Source organism: Protopterus annectens, chromosome 8.part0 (assembly GCF_019279795.1).
Source record: "Protopterus annectens isolate FY-2018-M chromosome 8.part0, PAN1.0, whole genome shotgun sequence".
Classification (NCBI taxonomy): Eukaryota; Metazoa; Chordata; order Ceratodontiformes; family Protopteridae; genus Protopterus; species Protopterus annectens.
This window is the reverse complement of record NC_056741.1, coordinates 494,660,385-494,678,490: the sequence shown is the minus strand read 5'-3', so window position 1 is coordinate 494,678,490 and position 18,106 is coordinate 494,660,385. Positions and strand designations below refer to the sequence as shown.

The window sequence follows — 18,106 nt, the reverse complement described above, 5'->3', positions numbered from 1 at the left end:
CACATCATGTCTCTGATTTACAATGTAATTGTATCTTTAAATCTTTTATTTTAGTTTGTTGTATTTTAATGTTTACTATGTAATGTGGAGCTTTTCTCCCCAGGCCTCCACTGAAAATAGGCTCCTGAGCCCAGTGGACCTCCTCGGTAATCAAACTGAAATAAATAAATGTATGTACACATTGTGTTGCACAGACTGTCAGGTAACAGGTGTAATTTCTGCAGTTATTGCCATCCATGTTCTGACTGCTTGCATGATGCCATTAAGCGTGTTTGTGCTTAATAAGGCAACTGACAGTAAATTTTAATTTTTTTTAAGCAGTTAGCCATGTTTGTGCTAAGCCACACACTGTGCAAATGGTAAAGCCCCCCCCAAAACCCAGAAAAGATAAAAAAAATGTGAAACAAAGGTTAAATAATTAGATAGCTATGGATTTGAATAATCAGACTAGTGTATTTACAAAACACAGTTGCAGTGAGTTATCTCTCTTCACCACAGACACAGCTTCACAACACCAATCAAATTCACATTTCATATCCATTATTAACAGTTCATACCATTAGACTTTCTCAGTTGGTTGTACATGTGTGGCTAATATATTTAGTGCATTGAGTGACCACAAAGGTATTTATAAATATGTTTACAGAAATGCAGCTCTGTCTGCTGCTTGTAGTCTAATTATTCTTCCCTTATCTCTGCTTTAGTATCAGACATGCAGTCTATGGTACATTTTCTGTCATTTTGCTTTCAAAGTGTGATAAAAATACATAACGGTGAACAACAGTTTTCATCAAAGACAGGAGACTTGTGCTATTATGGAAAAAATATACATGTGGTGTTTTGCTTTATTTAAAAGCTCACTGAAGTTAGTTACATACTTTATAAGTGTATCCTCTGTGACACATCCACTGCAGAGAAGGGTGTCTGAATTGCTGTTGCATTTTCCTTCACTCAGACTAATCATTCTCAGTTGCAAGCCATTAGCACCTAACAGTAAAAATGTTTACACCTGTTACACAAAGTCAAAAGTTTAGTATTCACCAGTTTTAATGAGTTCACACCTCATTTACATCTTCACAGTGCTCAGAGGGCTGAATCTACACTATAAAAAGTAACCATGAAGCTAGAGAACTTGACGGTGATGAGACTTGTGTATTCAGATGAAGCAGAAGATTGGTATTTCTTTGAAGGTGATTATTCGGTACAGAAGCCCTTATTTTGCTAGGTTATGCTTCTGTTATTCAAGGGCATTTTAGATTTTGTAAACTTTTACCAATATATTTATATAGCCAGAAGAAAAATGAACTTTTATCTGTATGAATTTCTTACACTTTACTGTTGGCACAGGCAGTTTTTGGCAGGCATTTACATTTGTGAAATAGACGGGTTATACTTTCAGCACAACTATGTTCTTAACATTTGCTTTTGCAATTTTATATGGTTTGTCTGTTTGTGTCTTTCGGCTTTTCCCGGTTAGGGGTCGCCACAGCGGAACTCCGGTCCGCTAATGATTGGTAGTTAATTTTTACTTGACGAGTTACCAGCTCTGATGCACAACCTTCAATGAAGGTACGCCCATTCATGCATGTCTCCTTGCAGAAGACACTCTAGCTGAGAATCGAACCAGACAGTGTCTTACTGTGAGGCGACAACGCTACCGCAGTACCACCAGAAGAAAAATGTAATTTATATGTCACTAACACGGGTGTTATGCTTCATAGATGCTCTAGGGAACCTCCACAAGAGTGGTGGGCACAGTGAAAATTGATTGGTATTCATAAATTGACTTCTTTACTATTTAGTCATCATAATTTAGTAATCAATGGCATAACTTTTCAATCTTCACTAAATGAATGTTGACAGAATGGGTGCTTCTACTAAACCTGACATTTTTTTTTGGAGTGTATTGTGGTGCAACCTACCATTCTGTTGTCTTAAATGAGAGGTGTGTTTCAAGTGCTTTTCTATTGAAAATGCCTAGACAGCCTGTTAATTTTGTGGAAAACATATATACATTACTTATGTGGGGGGTGCAGGGGGGCTTGCCCCCCTGCATAAACATGTTTACTGTTTTTTTGTTTTGTTTTGTTTTTTTTGGGGTTTTTTTTTTTGCAGACTTTTGTTTGCTTTTTACAAACCATTTGTGGTGGGGGGACACCTATTATTCTGTTGTCCAAAACGGAAGTGTGTTTCAAGTGCTTTTCTGTTGAAAATGTGTAGAAAGCCTGACAATGTTGTTGAAAACATATACATTACTTATGTGGCATTCCTTGGTTTGTACAAACCACTTGTGGTGGTGAGGGGGGGCACCTATCATTCATTTGTCCAAAATAGGAAATGTGTTTCAAGGGGTCTAGGACTGTTGAGCAAAGGCTCATTTCACTGAAACCAAAACAAGTGAGCACATTTTTGCAAAAGTGCGTTTTCACCAAAAATGCACTTTCGCTAAAGTAAGCTCAAAAAAAAAAACATGACAGAATGGCTGTTGCTGAGATCGCAGTACAGTGGGGATAAGGGAACATTCCCTTTTCCCCACTGTAGTGATATCACAGAGTGAGAATATAAAAGTAGGGGGTGGGGGCACAGCCCCTCACATAGGGGGTGCAGGGGGGCTTGCCCCCCTGCATAAACGTGTTTACTGTTTTTTTTTGTTTTGTTTTGTTTTTTTTTTTTTTTGTTTTTTTTTTTTGCAGACTTTCATGAAAAAACACTTTAGCGGAAGTCTGCTTGACCATTTCAGTTTCATGTTGGGAGGGTGGCCTAATGGTTAAGGTGTTTGCCTTACAAACACAAGGTGCATAATTGGCTAGGCTTAAAATGGCTCACAAGGGCAGTTAGCTTAGTACTAATCTATGAACCTATGTTATGGGTAATTAATCCTAGATCCATTTCAAGTGCTTTTCTGTTGAAAATGTGTAGAAAGTCTGATAATTTTGTTGAAAACGTATACATTACTTACATGGTATTCCTTGGCTTGTACAAACCTTTGTTTCTGTGGGAAAGGGAGGTGAGGGAGCTACCTAAAGTGTGTTTAAAGTGCTTTATGTTGACAAATGGTACCCAGACTGATTATTTTTGTGAATAAAACTAACTTATGTAATAGTAATGCATTTTATCCTTCTCTGTTTTATGTCACATAGGATTATGGTACCCAAGCCTAGAAATCCATGAAAACTCCCTTTCAATGATGCTGATAATGAAGTTATCATCCATGCTCTGAGGCAGCATGGAGCCTTTCAGCCTGAGAGAGACCGTGGGGATATGGCTGCCAGAAAGGAGGTTTGTAACCAGTTAATCACTGATGTAAATGCAGTTGGTGGTCATGGCTGCAATTATGATCAAAGGCAGCACTTGGCCACTGATATAATTTCATCAGCATGGAGGAGAGTGGCTGCCATTACCCAACAGCAGCTGGCTATGGAGGGTGGTCCTGCTACCGAGCCATCACTGACACCAAATAAGGAGTTCCTGTCCTCTTATCAGAGAGTCAGACAGCTCAGTGGGTACTGCACACCACATACTTGATGCTGGTGCTGAAGTGGCTGGGAGGACAAGTGTGTCCCAGGAGCAGATTCCAGGTAAGCCTACATATGGCAACATTATATTGTCTTGTAGACTAAAGTATAATTTGGTTGCTACTGCTTATTATACATGTTTTTTTTCTCTATCTGTACCTATTGATACAGTTATACAAGAGAGTTTGTTCGGTAGGCATGGGTGTGGGTGGACAGCTCAGACAAGTTTCAGTTAGAGCTATTTCTTACAGGGCATATAGGCAATTGTGTATTCACTGTTCCCTGTGTTATTCCCATTGTCATGTTTAATAGCCATCATTTCATTGCTTCATTCCTTCCAGGCCCATTCTCCCTGCAAAGTGTTGAGACATCTGCACATGGCAAGTGCATTTTTTGTTTTTGCTCTAAATAAGCATTATTTTGACATATATATTAGCTGTACGTGTGAGAAGTGTGCAATGAGTGTCTGTATTGCTGTAGCATCTGCAATTTTGTGAACAGTGTTACTTTTTGTTCAGATATTTTGGGTTAATATTTATGGGAATAGTAATGTTGTTCCTGTGTTTGTTACTTATTATCACAGGTTAGCCTTACAGTGGAAGTGTAGGACTCCTACCATCTGATGTTGGAGTATTGGTAGCTCTGATGATGATGGTGGCCAAACAGATGTACAGTTAGGAGGTGGAGAGTTTGAATCTGACATTGAGGTTGTGACTCACACATCCCCTGGACCTCCTTCAGACACACTCATTATGCCTATGCATACCCATCTCACTGAGTCCTCATATAGTGGACAGGTTGAGAGTGACACAGCTGATCAAGGTAGTTTGGTTACTGGGATTTCAGTGCTGGTTGACTCTGGCTGTAGTAAATGTGTGGGGGAGATGCCACGCAAGAGAGTTGGTAGGGATGATCAGAGGAGGTCTGTTGTCTGCCCTCCACCTGATGCTGGTGTGTCATTATATGCCACTCAACGTATGTTTAAGGCCATCATGGAGACACAGGCACATTCCACTAGGACCTCCAAGGACATGCTTAGGATTCTAGATGTGGGGTAAGGTGACAGGCATGACTGCCTCCACTTTGTAGTTGATTCAATGGATTGAATGAATGCCACAATGGAATGCGTAGTGTCTGTGATGGAATGGCTGCTGGGAGGAGGAGAACATCCATGTGGATGTAGGCCTACAACATCATCTGCTGTTAGCCAACATGGACATGCCCAATCCCGCTCGTGTAGTGGCACTACTTCCACTGTTCTATCAGTGTTTGAGGTGTCCACACTCAGACGTGGTAAGCCCGAGGTCATAAATATGAGAATAGTGTTAAAGACAGTTCATTCAGCAGACTTTGTTCATGTTCAAGTAGCACCACCATATTTGACCATGGGCATGGACATGCCGATGCAACTCCTGGCAAAGCCATTCCTCACAACTGAGGTTGATGATGATGAAATGATACTTCTGTCATGCATGGCTCACATCTGTCCAACATGCCAGGATGTAATGCTAGCACAAAGCTTGGCTTTCTTCATGCACACACTCACACACACACATTTCACATTGAGTGTCAATAAAGACACCCACACATACCAATTACATGAGGCATTTATGAGGTTTAGAGGTCATTCTGTCTCAGTGACCATTTCATATTAAATGCATTTCTGCCTGTCTGTGTTTCTTACTCACACAAACTCACTTACTTTGGTGTCAGCCTTGACTTCCTACTTCCCCAACCCCATCCTGTGCAAATGATGATAATTGTGCCATCACCTTTTTTCTGTCCTTTTTATTCAGGGTTACGTACATATATTGTCTGATGCACAGGGTGGATAGCTGAATGAGTACTTAGGATATGCATTGGTGATGTTATTTGGACATTTTTTCAGATTTCTTACAGCATTTTAGTGTTGTAATTCATACCTTGAAATCATTAATATGGCAGTCATCCTTATTGCTCTACTTGTGAGACTGTAGGGAGAAATAGAGTTTGGACTGATTTTTCTATACTGGGTATTTTAGATGCATGAGTCATGTTAGCTGATAAACTGCATAAATATATTACATAAATCGGCCATGTCAGATACTGATGTAATTGCTGAACAACTCAAACACATTCTATTTAGGTACATTTTCAAGTAATAGTATGCAGGTATCTGACATTCATTCATGCTTTTACATGTTTATTTTTATTTTACAGGTTCAACACTTACCTTCATAGTCCTGGAGTTACAACTGTTGTAATTTGGAGCTGACTCTATCTGATGATAGCAATCCACAGCCATTACATGGGTAAGTAAAGGTTGTGAGCATTGCCTGCCATCAATTTTACTGTATGTATCTGCATAGGATGAAAGTTGTACTCCTTAGGTTGTCAGCGTGTGTGCTATCCATTAACTGTTTGCCAGAGCAAGGGCATATTGTGCACACCTACATCTATCTATACCCACAGCGACTGAGGAGTTCCCCCTCTGACTCTTTAGCTGCGTTTGGATGTGGTTGTGTTGCCAGTGGTGGTGGAATATTTGTTCCTAGCCTTTGGTGTTCCTGTTGTGGCTGTTTTCACAAGATTATATTGTGTAGGGGAGCACAGACTATGATAATTTTGACACAAGTTCTGGGATCATACTGTAGAGCACCCCCTGATGTATCTAGGCACCTACACAGTGACTTCAGCAATGTAAACACATATTCTATGATATTTCTTGTTTGAGTGTGTGCATCATTATAGCATTCCGCCATGGGTGTGTGTTTATTTCTGATGGACGTCATCAGCCATGATTCAAGTACATAACCTGCATCCTTCAGTAAATGGCCTTGTAGGATATCACCTGTGGAAAACGCCTAGTAGATTGTGAGTTGTGGCAGACATGGAAGTCATGGTAACTGCCAGGGTTGCCAGCGCACACATTGAGGATGATTGCCCTAGTGTTGCACACAACTTGGCAGTTAATACAGTGGAACTCATTTCTGTTTATGTAGACCCTTCCCTGTTCCCTACGTGGTACTTTGATCTCAATCTGCATGCAGTCTATGGCACCCAAGACTTCAAAAAAGTGTGCTACTGGGTAGAAATCCTGCATAGTTCTAGATTTGCCCTCAGGGGTACAGGAAATATATATATATATATATATATATATATATATATATATATATATATATATATAGAGAGAGAGAGAGAGAGAGAGTCACTGGCATGCTGTAACATAGCATTCAGGAAGTGGTGTAGGATTCTGGATGCTGATACCTGTGACACCAGCAGCTTGTCCCCTGTGGGTCTCTAAAGGGTTCCTCTAAGTTCTACACGTCTTGGTCTTCACAGGTATTGGTTCCCATCAGTTTGCCCTTGCTCTCAGGTGAAGATGACAGAGGCTGCAGAGTTTCTGGAGTGTGTCTCTATCTGCCCTGTAGCTCTCTACTATTTGCACATCATGCAGACCATGAAAAGTGAAACAGAGTCTAAATACCCTTATCCTCCTTGCCTGAGGTCTATCATCAGCTGCAGCAGCAGACTTGAGCTTGTTGCACATACACATGCAGAAGAGCAGCAGCAACCCCTAATATTCTTTCCCCCCAGTGTAGTTTCTGTGGCGGAATTCCAATAGGTTTGGGAATACAAGGCAAAAGGCTACACTAAGTGTATTCAATTGCTTTATAGCTTGTTGAATAGCTCCACCATCTTACATTGGTTGATTAGCATAAAATTCCTCTGCTTATACAGTCGTTAGCATGCCATTATGTTTGCCATGCTTGTGCAGCACTACACATTGTGTAGAGCTGCTTACTGACTACAAATCAACCCGATATCATGTGCATGTCACGCCGTGAAGCAAACACGGTTTTAGCGAGCAATGTAGGGTTTATTGAATCCTGCACATAGGCTATAAAATATGAATGAAAATATTACATATGAGATTTGAAAAGGTTATGCATGAAGTAATATCACCTAATATGTGTGGACTGAAAGGTAGAAAAAAAATCATTAATGATTAATTGTGATAAAGGAGGACACAGTGGTGTCAACTTAATGGTGCAAGATATAAACAAGGCATTTGATTATGTGAGTCATAAATGTTTATGGGAAATTTTGATGTAATATGGGCTTAAAGGAAAAATGACAAACTTATTAAAGATGCATTAATATTAATAATAATAATAGGATTAGAGTATTGCTTAATGGATAGTTTATTAAGTAGGTGTGTACAAGTGAGTTGTAATACAGGGCTGCACTTTGAGCATCATATTATTTTCTGTAGTGACGAATGCTGTTGCTTGTGTTATGAGTGGTATATCGAGTGAGGGAGGAGGCATACAGATTATGAAATTGCGTTGAGATTCCTAATTTTGTATATAGTAGGGATATTACAGTTATTGCAAGAAATGCAAGTTGGATGAACAAATTGTGAATTATTGGGATTACAGCTGAAAAACAGAAAAGTAAGGGTTTAGGTGACCCAACTAAAACTGAAGACATTTGCTTTTCTGATCAAAATATTGAGTTACTTGGAATAGTGCTTTGCTGATCCCTATTAGGTCATCGAAAATTCAGTTCAGCGAACAGCATTTTCGGTGCACTTACATCGAACATGCTGTTCGTTGGACTGTTTATACTGAGATTGCAAAACAGTGAAAATCAGAAAATTTGCCCTTTCCTCACTGTAGTGCAATCTCGGTGTTGGTATATATAATTAATGGGGAGTGTGGGGGGCACATCCCACCACGAGAGGAATTCGATGAACAGTATTTCCAACGAAATGCCATTCAATGAAGTGAGGTTTCACTGATTTAATATAGACCCATGTTTTGTAAAGTGGAAGAAGTAAAGAAGTAGTGTGAGGCAGAGATTGAGTGTATTAGGATGTGTCAGGACTTTTATGAAGAATATTGATTAACAAGTTACCTGTGAAAGGGAGTGTGCTATATATGAGAATGTATTACACCCCTGCAATACCAGGCTACAACTCTTACCACACTTTTCGGCCACCAAACCAGGACCGAAACACTAAAGGTGGAGGAGTGTCAATATTCACCAAGGATATTCACACCACCAGGCTAGTTGGCCAACACAATGTGTCTGAAATTCTCCAAGTGCAACTAACACTAGGTAAGACTGCAATCCAAATTGTAGCTTGCTACAGATCCCCCACCATACCCCAAGATTCTCACTACACCTTTCTAAACATACTGGAAAATATTAAGATAGAACCAAACACCCTAATACTGGGTGATTTTAACTACCCTGCCATTAACTGGGAAAACTACTCATGTCCCAACACCTTTGCGCAACGGTTCTTGGAATTCATAAATTCCAACGCCCTGGATCAACTAATCCATAGTCCTACCAGGGCTCCAATATCCTAGACCTGGTCATTACCAACATGGGAAATCAATGCTCCATACCTATGGTCACCCCTCGTTAGTCAGGTCTGACCATAAGCTAATCACCCTTAACATCCACATCCCACCCCCACCCCCAGTAAAGAAACCACCATAAAAACTTCTCCAAAGCCAACTTCATGCTACTTAAGTCAGAAGTGACAAACTTCATGACACCCATGCAGACGGAACTGAAACTGCTGAATCCTACACTAAGGCACTGTACGAGCACATCCACTCATGCATGAATCGTGCCATCCCAAATAGAACCAAAATGCTCTCATCCAAAAAAGGAAGCCAATCTGGTGGTCCCCTGCCATAAACAAACTTTACAACAAAAGGAAGAAACTTTTGCAGAAAAGAGGAAAATCCCAGGATGCAAAAACTCCTTACTAGCCTCAGTAAGAAACTGAGATGCCTCATAAAATCCTCCAAAGCTAGTTACGAAAATAAAATTGCCAAAGATTCCAAAGACAACCACAAAGCATTCTATAACTATGTCAAAAATCTAAATGGCAATGCTCAGATCTGCTCTGAGCTAAAACAGAATGGCATTAAATATACTGATCCAAAGGATATTGCCAATATCCTGGCAGATCGATTCAGTGCCAACTTCACCCCCTCTCACCCCTAAATGGCCCATCTCAATACCGGAAGATTGCCAAATTCCAGTAATAACGGCCACACAGGTACAAAACGCACTCTCTAAAGCCAAGAATACAGCATCCATGGGACCAGATGACATCCCGGCTGTGTACTACATGAACTACAATATGAACTGGCACCTCACCTAAGTGTCATGTTTAATCATAGCCTCACCTCAGGTTTCGTGCCCACTGAGTGGCGTAGAGCTACAGTTATCCCAATCCTCAAGGGGATCCGCCTTGGATCCCGGAAACTACCGTCCCATCAGTCTGACAAGCCTTATCTGCAAGGCCATGGAGCGCATTATCATGGAACTTATAAACAAAGACATTGGCAACCTTCAAACACTGGACCCCACCCAGTTTGGGTTTGTGAAGGGCCGATCTTGTCTCCTGAACCTGATTAACTTCTTTGAATCAGTCTCCAGAGCCATGGACAAGGGTAAGGTGGTCCACACAGCCTATCTAGACCTTGCCAAGGCCTTTGACACCATCCCCACTCTGGAATCATAGATAAACTTACTAAGTTGGGCATTAATCCCTATGTCACCCAATGGGTTGCTAAATGGCTTACTGATAGAACCCACACTATAAAAGTAGCTGACTCCAAATCCAGCTCCAGACAAGTGACAAGTGGAGTACCTCAGGGTTCAGTCCTGGGGCCGCTCTTGTTTGGCATCTACTTCTCTGAAGTACAGGTCAACACTAAGGGACTCTGGCTAACAAAGTTTGCAGATGACTGCAAACTGGGAGCCATTATTGAATCCCCAAATGATGTGGATACTCTACAAAAGGGCCTTACAGAAACAGATGCTTGGTGCCAGAGCCATGGGCTCAAGCTCAATGCCAAGAAATGTATTGTTATCCCTTTGGGAAAAACATGTATCCATGAATTACCATATAGGTGGCAGTACACTAAACACAGATAGTGTGATAAGAGACTTAGGGACACAGGTGGACAGTGGTCTCACGCTCGCTAACCACATCGCCACAACAGTCAGGAAATCCTTCTATGTGGCCCACCTCATCACGAAGGGCTTTTCATCCAGAAAAAGGAGGTCATTGTCCCACTGTACTCATCCCTCATTAGACCCATTATAGAATACAACGCCCCATTTGGTATGTACCTCTCAAGACATCTGCAACAACTGGAAAGGCCTCAGAAATACCTCACTAAAAGAATCACAGGCCTAAAGCAGATGCCCCACGCTGACCGCCTTAAAAACTCCAGCTATACTCTGTCGATATCGCCTACTCAGAGGCGATCTCTGCTTAACATACAAGGCCATGTCAAACCCAGAGCTGTTGGACATGCTACACTTAAAGAAATCCCAATCCCTCAGAGCTACACGCTCCAGGGATCTAAACCTTGTCATCACAATAAACAAAACATGCTGGAGGGATAGGTTCCTGACCCAGAGACTCCCCAGACTCTGGAATAGATTGCCCATACATGTCAAGCAGAGTGCCTCTTTGGACCTCTTCAAAAGGAACCTTGACGACTGGATGGGAGAAAGGAAATTCACCCCAGGGATCACGTCAGTTGCCCTGCTAGACAGGGGTCCAGGAAAGTAAATAATGTGGGAAGAAATAGCCAGGGAATTGTTATGGCTAGGCTTGTATAGGCCCTAGGGCTGATAGCCTAGTACCAACCTATGAACCTATGAACCTATGAACCTATGATAGGCTGTGTATATACTGTAATCAAACAGAAATAACACAATATTTTTTAAGGATGTGAAAGGACAAATAAAGTCTGGGATACTCATATAAGCATAAAAAGCAGAGGATGTGAACATGAATATGATTTTGTAAGACTATTATGGGAAAGAATCTGTTGGCATGAGGGAAAGAATTGATAAAGGAATGTTTTGGGTGGTATGGGAAATCTGGAATAATAGATTAAGATAAGTTTTGTTTAATAAAAATATATACATGGACATTTTGGAAAGAATAAGATTTTGGTTGTAGAAAAAAGGTGGGGTCATGAACTAAATTAAGTTTTGTATTTTTGTAGATTGAGGCAGAGTTATGGTACTCTACATGTATATTGTATATATTCAGAATATAAATGGTGCAAATATTGCAAATGCTGTAAATGCCCTGTAAATATTGAACTTATAAATAGTGTAAAGTTATGTAAATAGCTTGTGTAGGTTATATAAATAAAAACTTCCACTCTTTTTGAGAGGTGCTGTGAGAACATTTACATCCACATGAGCTAGCACCAGCTCAAGCATATGACACCACCCTTATGAAGTACTGCAGTGACAGCAATTCATCCACCTTTTGTGGGAATAGAATCCAGTGCAGTGTGCATCAAAAATAGTGTGCGACCTGTTGTGCAGCTGACACTTTTTGGATTCTGCTTTTAGTTTTGCCTTGCTGTAGGGGAGGGATCTCTAACACTTCTGGTGGTCTTGTTTATATAGGACTGATGACAATGATGTCAGTGATAATGATGATGATAATAATGATAACGATGATGACGATGATAATGATGATAATGGTGATGATAATAATGATGTTGATGGTGATGATGATGATGATAATGATGATGATGATAATAATGATGATAATGATGATTATAATGATGATGACAATGATAATGATGATAATGGGGATGATAATAATGATGATGACGATGATGATGATGATGATAATGATGGTGATGATGATGATAATAATGATGATAATGATAATGATGATGATTGCAAAAGGATGTGAACACAGAGGAATATGATTATATTGTAGGAAGGGCTTTTGATGTACCTGCAAAATGAACAATGACTTAGAACTTTTGCATTGCAGTAGTACCATAAACATGTTTGCACTGCACTGAGATTATAACTAGTTTTGTGCTGTAGTAACTAGCAAGTTGCAGCAGAAGAACAACATAAGAATAAACCCATCTAAATAACCTACTGGCTATGAAACAGTGAGGAAATGAGCAATGGGGTACATGAATATACTCTTTAAACACTTTCAATATGAAAAACGTATTGCACTGGAAAAGTTATGGTATGTTGGCTCATTCATTTTAATATAATGAGTGTTTATCAGTAAACATGTACAAAGAAGGCATTTAAGTCTTCTCAAGCACCCTATGACGGACAACATTTTAAGCTTTGCTCTTAAACTTGCTTTTTATAAGATGACTTGACCTGTATATGATTGCTAATAAAGTCATCCATATTTTAAATGGGATTTGCATGTAGCAGGCAGGGTGATCCTCTAGACTCATGGTTAGTATATTTTTCACATGGAGTTACTAATGAGTGGGAGGGGTACAATTGTACCACTGGCTAAGGAAATGTGTATAGTTCAATCTTTTTTTTTTAAACAAGAAGCATCTTTATTAAATTATCACTTATGACATAGGCCATCATGCATTTAAATAAATGAAAAAAACATATTGACATATTTCATTAGAAAATGTTATACATCACCTATAATCTATCCAGTCACTGCAAATTAAACATTACAAAGCTCATTCAATTCATGACTTCCCTTGAACCTCATTCCTTCTCCAAAACATTATTCTGCATGTATTGTTCCCACAATTCTCATTTTTTATGTAATTTGTTCCTACCCTTTTCTAAAAATCCCACTTCCAGTTATTTTAGCTGTGTTACAATATTTACTACTGATAGTATAGTTGGTTTAGGCATTGATATTCATTTTCTAATAATTGTTTTTTTTTGGCAGCTTCCAGAATTAAATTCAGCAAGGCCTTATTATGTTTAGGTAATTCTGATTCTGTATCATAGCTCAAAAATAACTTCCTTAGTTACACCAATTTATTTCTATTAGAGTAGTCTGCTGGGAATTTTTAAAGTCTGCCAACTCATTACACTCCAAAACAATATGTTCCCAATTATATCTTTGTTGCCCATCACACTTCCAACATTTGCAATCTACCTAAGGAAAATTCTTTGTAGTCTGCTTGGCATTTAAAAATACCTATGCAAGCATTTCCAAGCAAAGATCCCAAATCTTCTAGACTTTGTGCATAGTCCAGTCTTGAAGAAATTTATTTTTGGGAGCAATCAGTGAGAGGTGGCTGTGTTGCATTAAAAGGATATGGATGACTATGTCAAGACCTGATATGTCAAATTACATTCAGTCAAGTTATCATCACCCTAGCCCCTCACCTCCCTTTTTTCCCCATTTTCTATATGAGGTCAGGGTGTTGTGTCAACTCTTGTCATCTCTCTTAAGTGCTACCCGTCTACTTTCCTTATGACAGTCATGCCTGAGTGTCACAGGTCTTCTTTCATGCAAGCCACATATTTCTTTGTTAAATGTCTTTGTTTCCTCTTGCCTTCTTCCTGTCTGTCACAAATCTTTTTCACCAGATTGTCTTCAACTTTCTTGCATATGTACCAAAACTAGGTCTACTACTGGAGATCGAAATTACACTGATGTGAAATCCAGTAGTTAATGGCCACTAATGCAAAAGTGCACTTCACCGAAAGTGCACTTTTGTGAACACCACTAGAACAAACAATGTCCTTCACTGTGGTGCGGTAGTCACGGACCTTAGGGTTAGGGCTTGGGTTAAGGATAGTCGATAGCCCTACTAGCTATCCACTATCCTTAACCCAAGCCCTAACCCTAAAGTCCATAGCCATTCGATCAAGTGGCGGTCGCAAAAGTGCACTTTTGGTGAAGTGCACTTTCGCGTTAGTGGGCATCTACTACTGGATTTCGAAATAGTGTAATTTCAATCTCCAGTAGTAGACCCACCTAAACCACCATAATTTGTACTCTTTGGCCTTTACTGCAATCAGTGTTACTTGGGCTGCTGCTTTGATGTCTTCATTTCTTCATCTGTCCCAAAGTGTGCATCTTACCACCTGTCTCAAGCACTTTATTTCTATCGCCTCTAGCTTCCTCAACTGCTCTGCCTTTATTGCCCAGGTTTTTGTATCATACAATAGTACTGATTGCACCACTGTTTTGTACACCTTACTTTTCATCTTCTTTGGCATTTTTCTGTCATACACTACCCCTGAAACTCTGTGCCATTTGGCTGCAGTCCATCTGATTCTAGCCTTCACCTCCCCATTCAGACTTCCCTTTCCTTCAACCAACACATTCAAATACTTGAAGCTGATAACCTGGTCTATTTCCCCTTCTATCTCAGTTTTCAGCTTCTTCTGATTTCCCCTATTTGTTGCCATTACAACTGTCTTATTGCATTCCATTATTCTCCTATCATTTGCTGAAGTTCTTGCTCAAAGTCTACCTGTAATGCTACATTGTCTACATACAGCAGCTTTGTTTATCTGTCCCATCTGAGTTGTTTAGTCCATCACCAATATGGACAGTAGTGAGCTCAGATCTGAACCCTGATGAGCAACCACTCCAACTGGGAAACTGTTCATGTCTGTGCCATTGGGTCCTTGTACAAACCCTGCACTAATTCTCCCAATGTTTCTATGACTTAGAACCATCACAGGACTCCCCAAATCAGCTTTCTTGGTACTGTCATGTGTTTCTTCTAAGTCTAGGAAATCCACCTTTGGACTCTTTTCTCATTGCCAGCTTCTTTGCAGCTATCTGTTTCACTGCAAACATTGGGTGTGTTGTGCTGCATCCTAATCTGAATCCAAACTGCTCATGTCTCATCTTACTTTCTACTACTGCATATTTATTTATCATTCACTCTCTCCAGAACACTCCTAGATTGTGATAGGAGTTTGATACCTCTATACTAGCCACAGCTGTGAATGTCTCATTTGATTTTGTACACTGGCACTAGAATGCTTATTCTCAACTCAACTGGGATGCACTTTTCTCTACATACTGCTATGAGTACCCTCACAAGCCATTTCTTCGCAAAGTAATCCAACACCTTTAGCATATCTGCCATGACCTTATCTGAGCCAGCTGATTTCACTTCCCTTAGTGCTGTAGTTAATTCTTCAAGGCTGTGCTCCTCTTCTATTTCTTCTTCTTTCATCATAGGCTGTGTCTGTGGCAGTACAGCTTTGCTGGGGTTTTCTTCATTCAGAAGCTGCTGAAAGTACTCCTTCATTCTGCCTTTGAAATCATGTGAACTGGTGAACAGGTTGTTGCTGGCATCCATAACAAAGAGTGTCTGATGACTTTTTCTTTATCCTTCTGTCTTTGCTTTGCAACCTGATAGCATTTCATTGTGCCTTCTCCTGAGTCAATTTCCAGAAGCTGATAGAGTGACCCTAATGTAAAACAATATAAAATGACCAGCTCAAATAACACAGATATAAAATAATCAAATTTAATGAGCCATACTAGCCAACAACAGCTTTTATATAAATGCTTTTTCGAGTGTAATAAAAACTATCATCTAACATTATTTAAATATAGCATCTAAAATCACGTTATTAGAATTTCATATTCATTGGTGGTTATCACATGAATTCCAACACAGGTTTAATACCAATCATTTCATTTAAAACAGGATATATATATATATATATATATATATATATATATATATATATATATATATATATATATATATATATATATATATATATATATATATATATATATGGGTTCCATACACTAGATCGAATTTTCACTAATTCGAAATAGTGCATGGAATGCTCACTGTAGCGAAAGTGCACTTAATCAAAAGTGCACTTACACGAAGTTCAGTACAATGAACAGGTGTTGTACTGAACTTCCGTGCAGTACTCACGGACTTTAGGGTTAGGGCACGGGTCATAGCAAGGGGATAGCCCGTAAGGCTATCCCCTTACCATGACCTGTGCCGTAACTCTAAGGTCCGTGATGACTGCAGCGCAGTGAAGGACATAGCAATGTCCTCCACTATGGTGCGATAGTCATGAACCTTAGGGTTAGGGCACGGGTTAGGGTAAGGGGATAGCTTTACTAACTATCCCCTTACCCTAACCTGTGCCCTAACCCTAAGTTCCATGACTATCGCACTATAGTGGAGGACATAGCTTGTTTTTGATGTCCTCCACTGTGCTGCGGTGTTTTTGGTGAAGTGCACTTACGCAAAAGTTCACTTTTGTTAAAGTGAACTTTCACAGAAGTGAGGTTTCCTATTATAAGTTTGAAGTAGTGAACTTTCGTTCTTGTAATAGGAATCCATATACATATATATATATATGCTCTTATTCTATTGATCCACTGATATTCTATGTATTCAATCCTGGCAATCATATCACCACCCCTTTTGTTCATTAAGGCTATTTTTAGGACAATAAATCAGAACCTATGTGTATCATGTGTTTCACTAATCTGCTTAAATAAAGCATTCATTTTTATTTTTCTCCTGATGTCAGACATATTATCGCAAATACAGTTTTTCAGCTTCCTTTTCAACTTTGCAACATAGAACACTGAACATTTCAAGTATTTCGCCAAATAATCTATATTACAGGTATCAAAGTCTGCATAAGTCCTGGAAGGATACTCCTTATGAGTAACAGGCTGCACAAATTTATAACCATTTAAGACGTATTACAAAAATTACACTTTCTGCATGGATAAATTCCCTTCATAGGATCATAGGAAGTTACTAGGCTATTGGTCCTGAAGCCCTTATAAGCCTAGCCAAGAGTTTAACCCATGCATAGACAAATCAGCACCTGATACCCTTGCCCAGCAGGGACACGGGTGTAATCTCAGGGATGTATTTTCTCTTTCCCATCCAGTTATCCAGATTGCACTTAAAAAGGGGTAAAGAGGTACTCTGCTTGACATGGAGAGGGAGCCTACTCCATAGATGAAGGAGTCTCTGGGACACAAATCTGATGTCACAGACCAGGTTGAGGCCACGTGTGCGAGTTACTCGAGTGGAGCTTGACTTGTGGATATGCAGCAGTCCATCAAGGTGGGGTCCAGAGATCACCTTGTTCATAGGTTCATAGATTAGTATTAGGCTAACTGCCCTTGCAAGCTATTTTAAGCCTAGCCAATTATCCCTTATGAGACTCAAACACTGCTCCTTGTGTTTGTAAGGCAAACACCTTAACCATTAGGCCACCCTCCAGATGGAGGTCACCTCTGAGGAGTCTGTATGAAACAGAATAGAGGCATAAGACTTTTAGCCTATCTGTGTATGGTAGATTTTTGTGGCCCTGGATTCTCCTGGTAAGGACCTTCTGTGGTCTCTCCAGCTGCTGCATGTGCTTTGTGAGTTATATGCTAAATGGGGAGTTGTACTCAATAATTGGCCTTATAAGGGAAGAATACAGGGATGTTATGACTTCCTTGTCCCTGGATGAGATACCCTTTCTTATGAGGTGGGTCATGTAGAAAGCTTTCTGTACAATGGAGGCAACATGGTGGTCAAAAGTCAGGCTGCTATCAAACTGGGTGCCCAAATCCCTCACGATTGACTGTGTGCTTAGAATGCTGTTATTTATATGATAATTTGTGGGGACATCTCTCTCCCCAAAGGGGATAATGATGCATTTTTTGTATTCAGCTTGAGGCCATGTTTCTGGCACCAGTTATTTGTTTGGGTGAGACTCTCTTGGAGGATGTCCACGTCACTAGGGGAATTGATGATAGCTCCCAACTTGCAGTCATCTGCAAACTTGGTCAG

The 18,106-nt window shown here is 39.9% G+C and overlaps 1 protein-coding gene across 1 annotated transcript in view; it reads right to left on the bottom strand.

Annotated features, from left to right (window-relative positions):
• Window positions 1-15,573: 15,573 nt before the first annotated feature.
• The window catches only part of LOC122808246 (melatonin receptor type 1C-like), a 75,957-nt gene continuing 73,424 nt past the window's right edge, over window positions 15,574-18,106 (bottom strand). Inside the window, exon 4 of the mRNA XM_044079210.1 lies at window positions 15,574-15,740. Within this exon, the coding sequence (XP_043935145.1) occupies window positions 15,574-15,740 (167 nt within the window). The remainder of the gene's footprint in view (window positions 15,741-18,106) is intronic.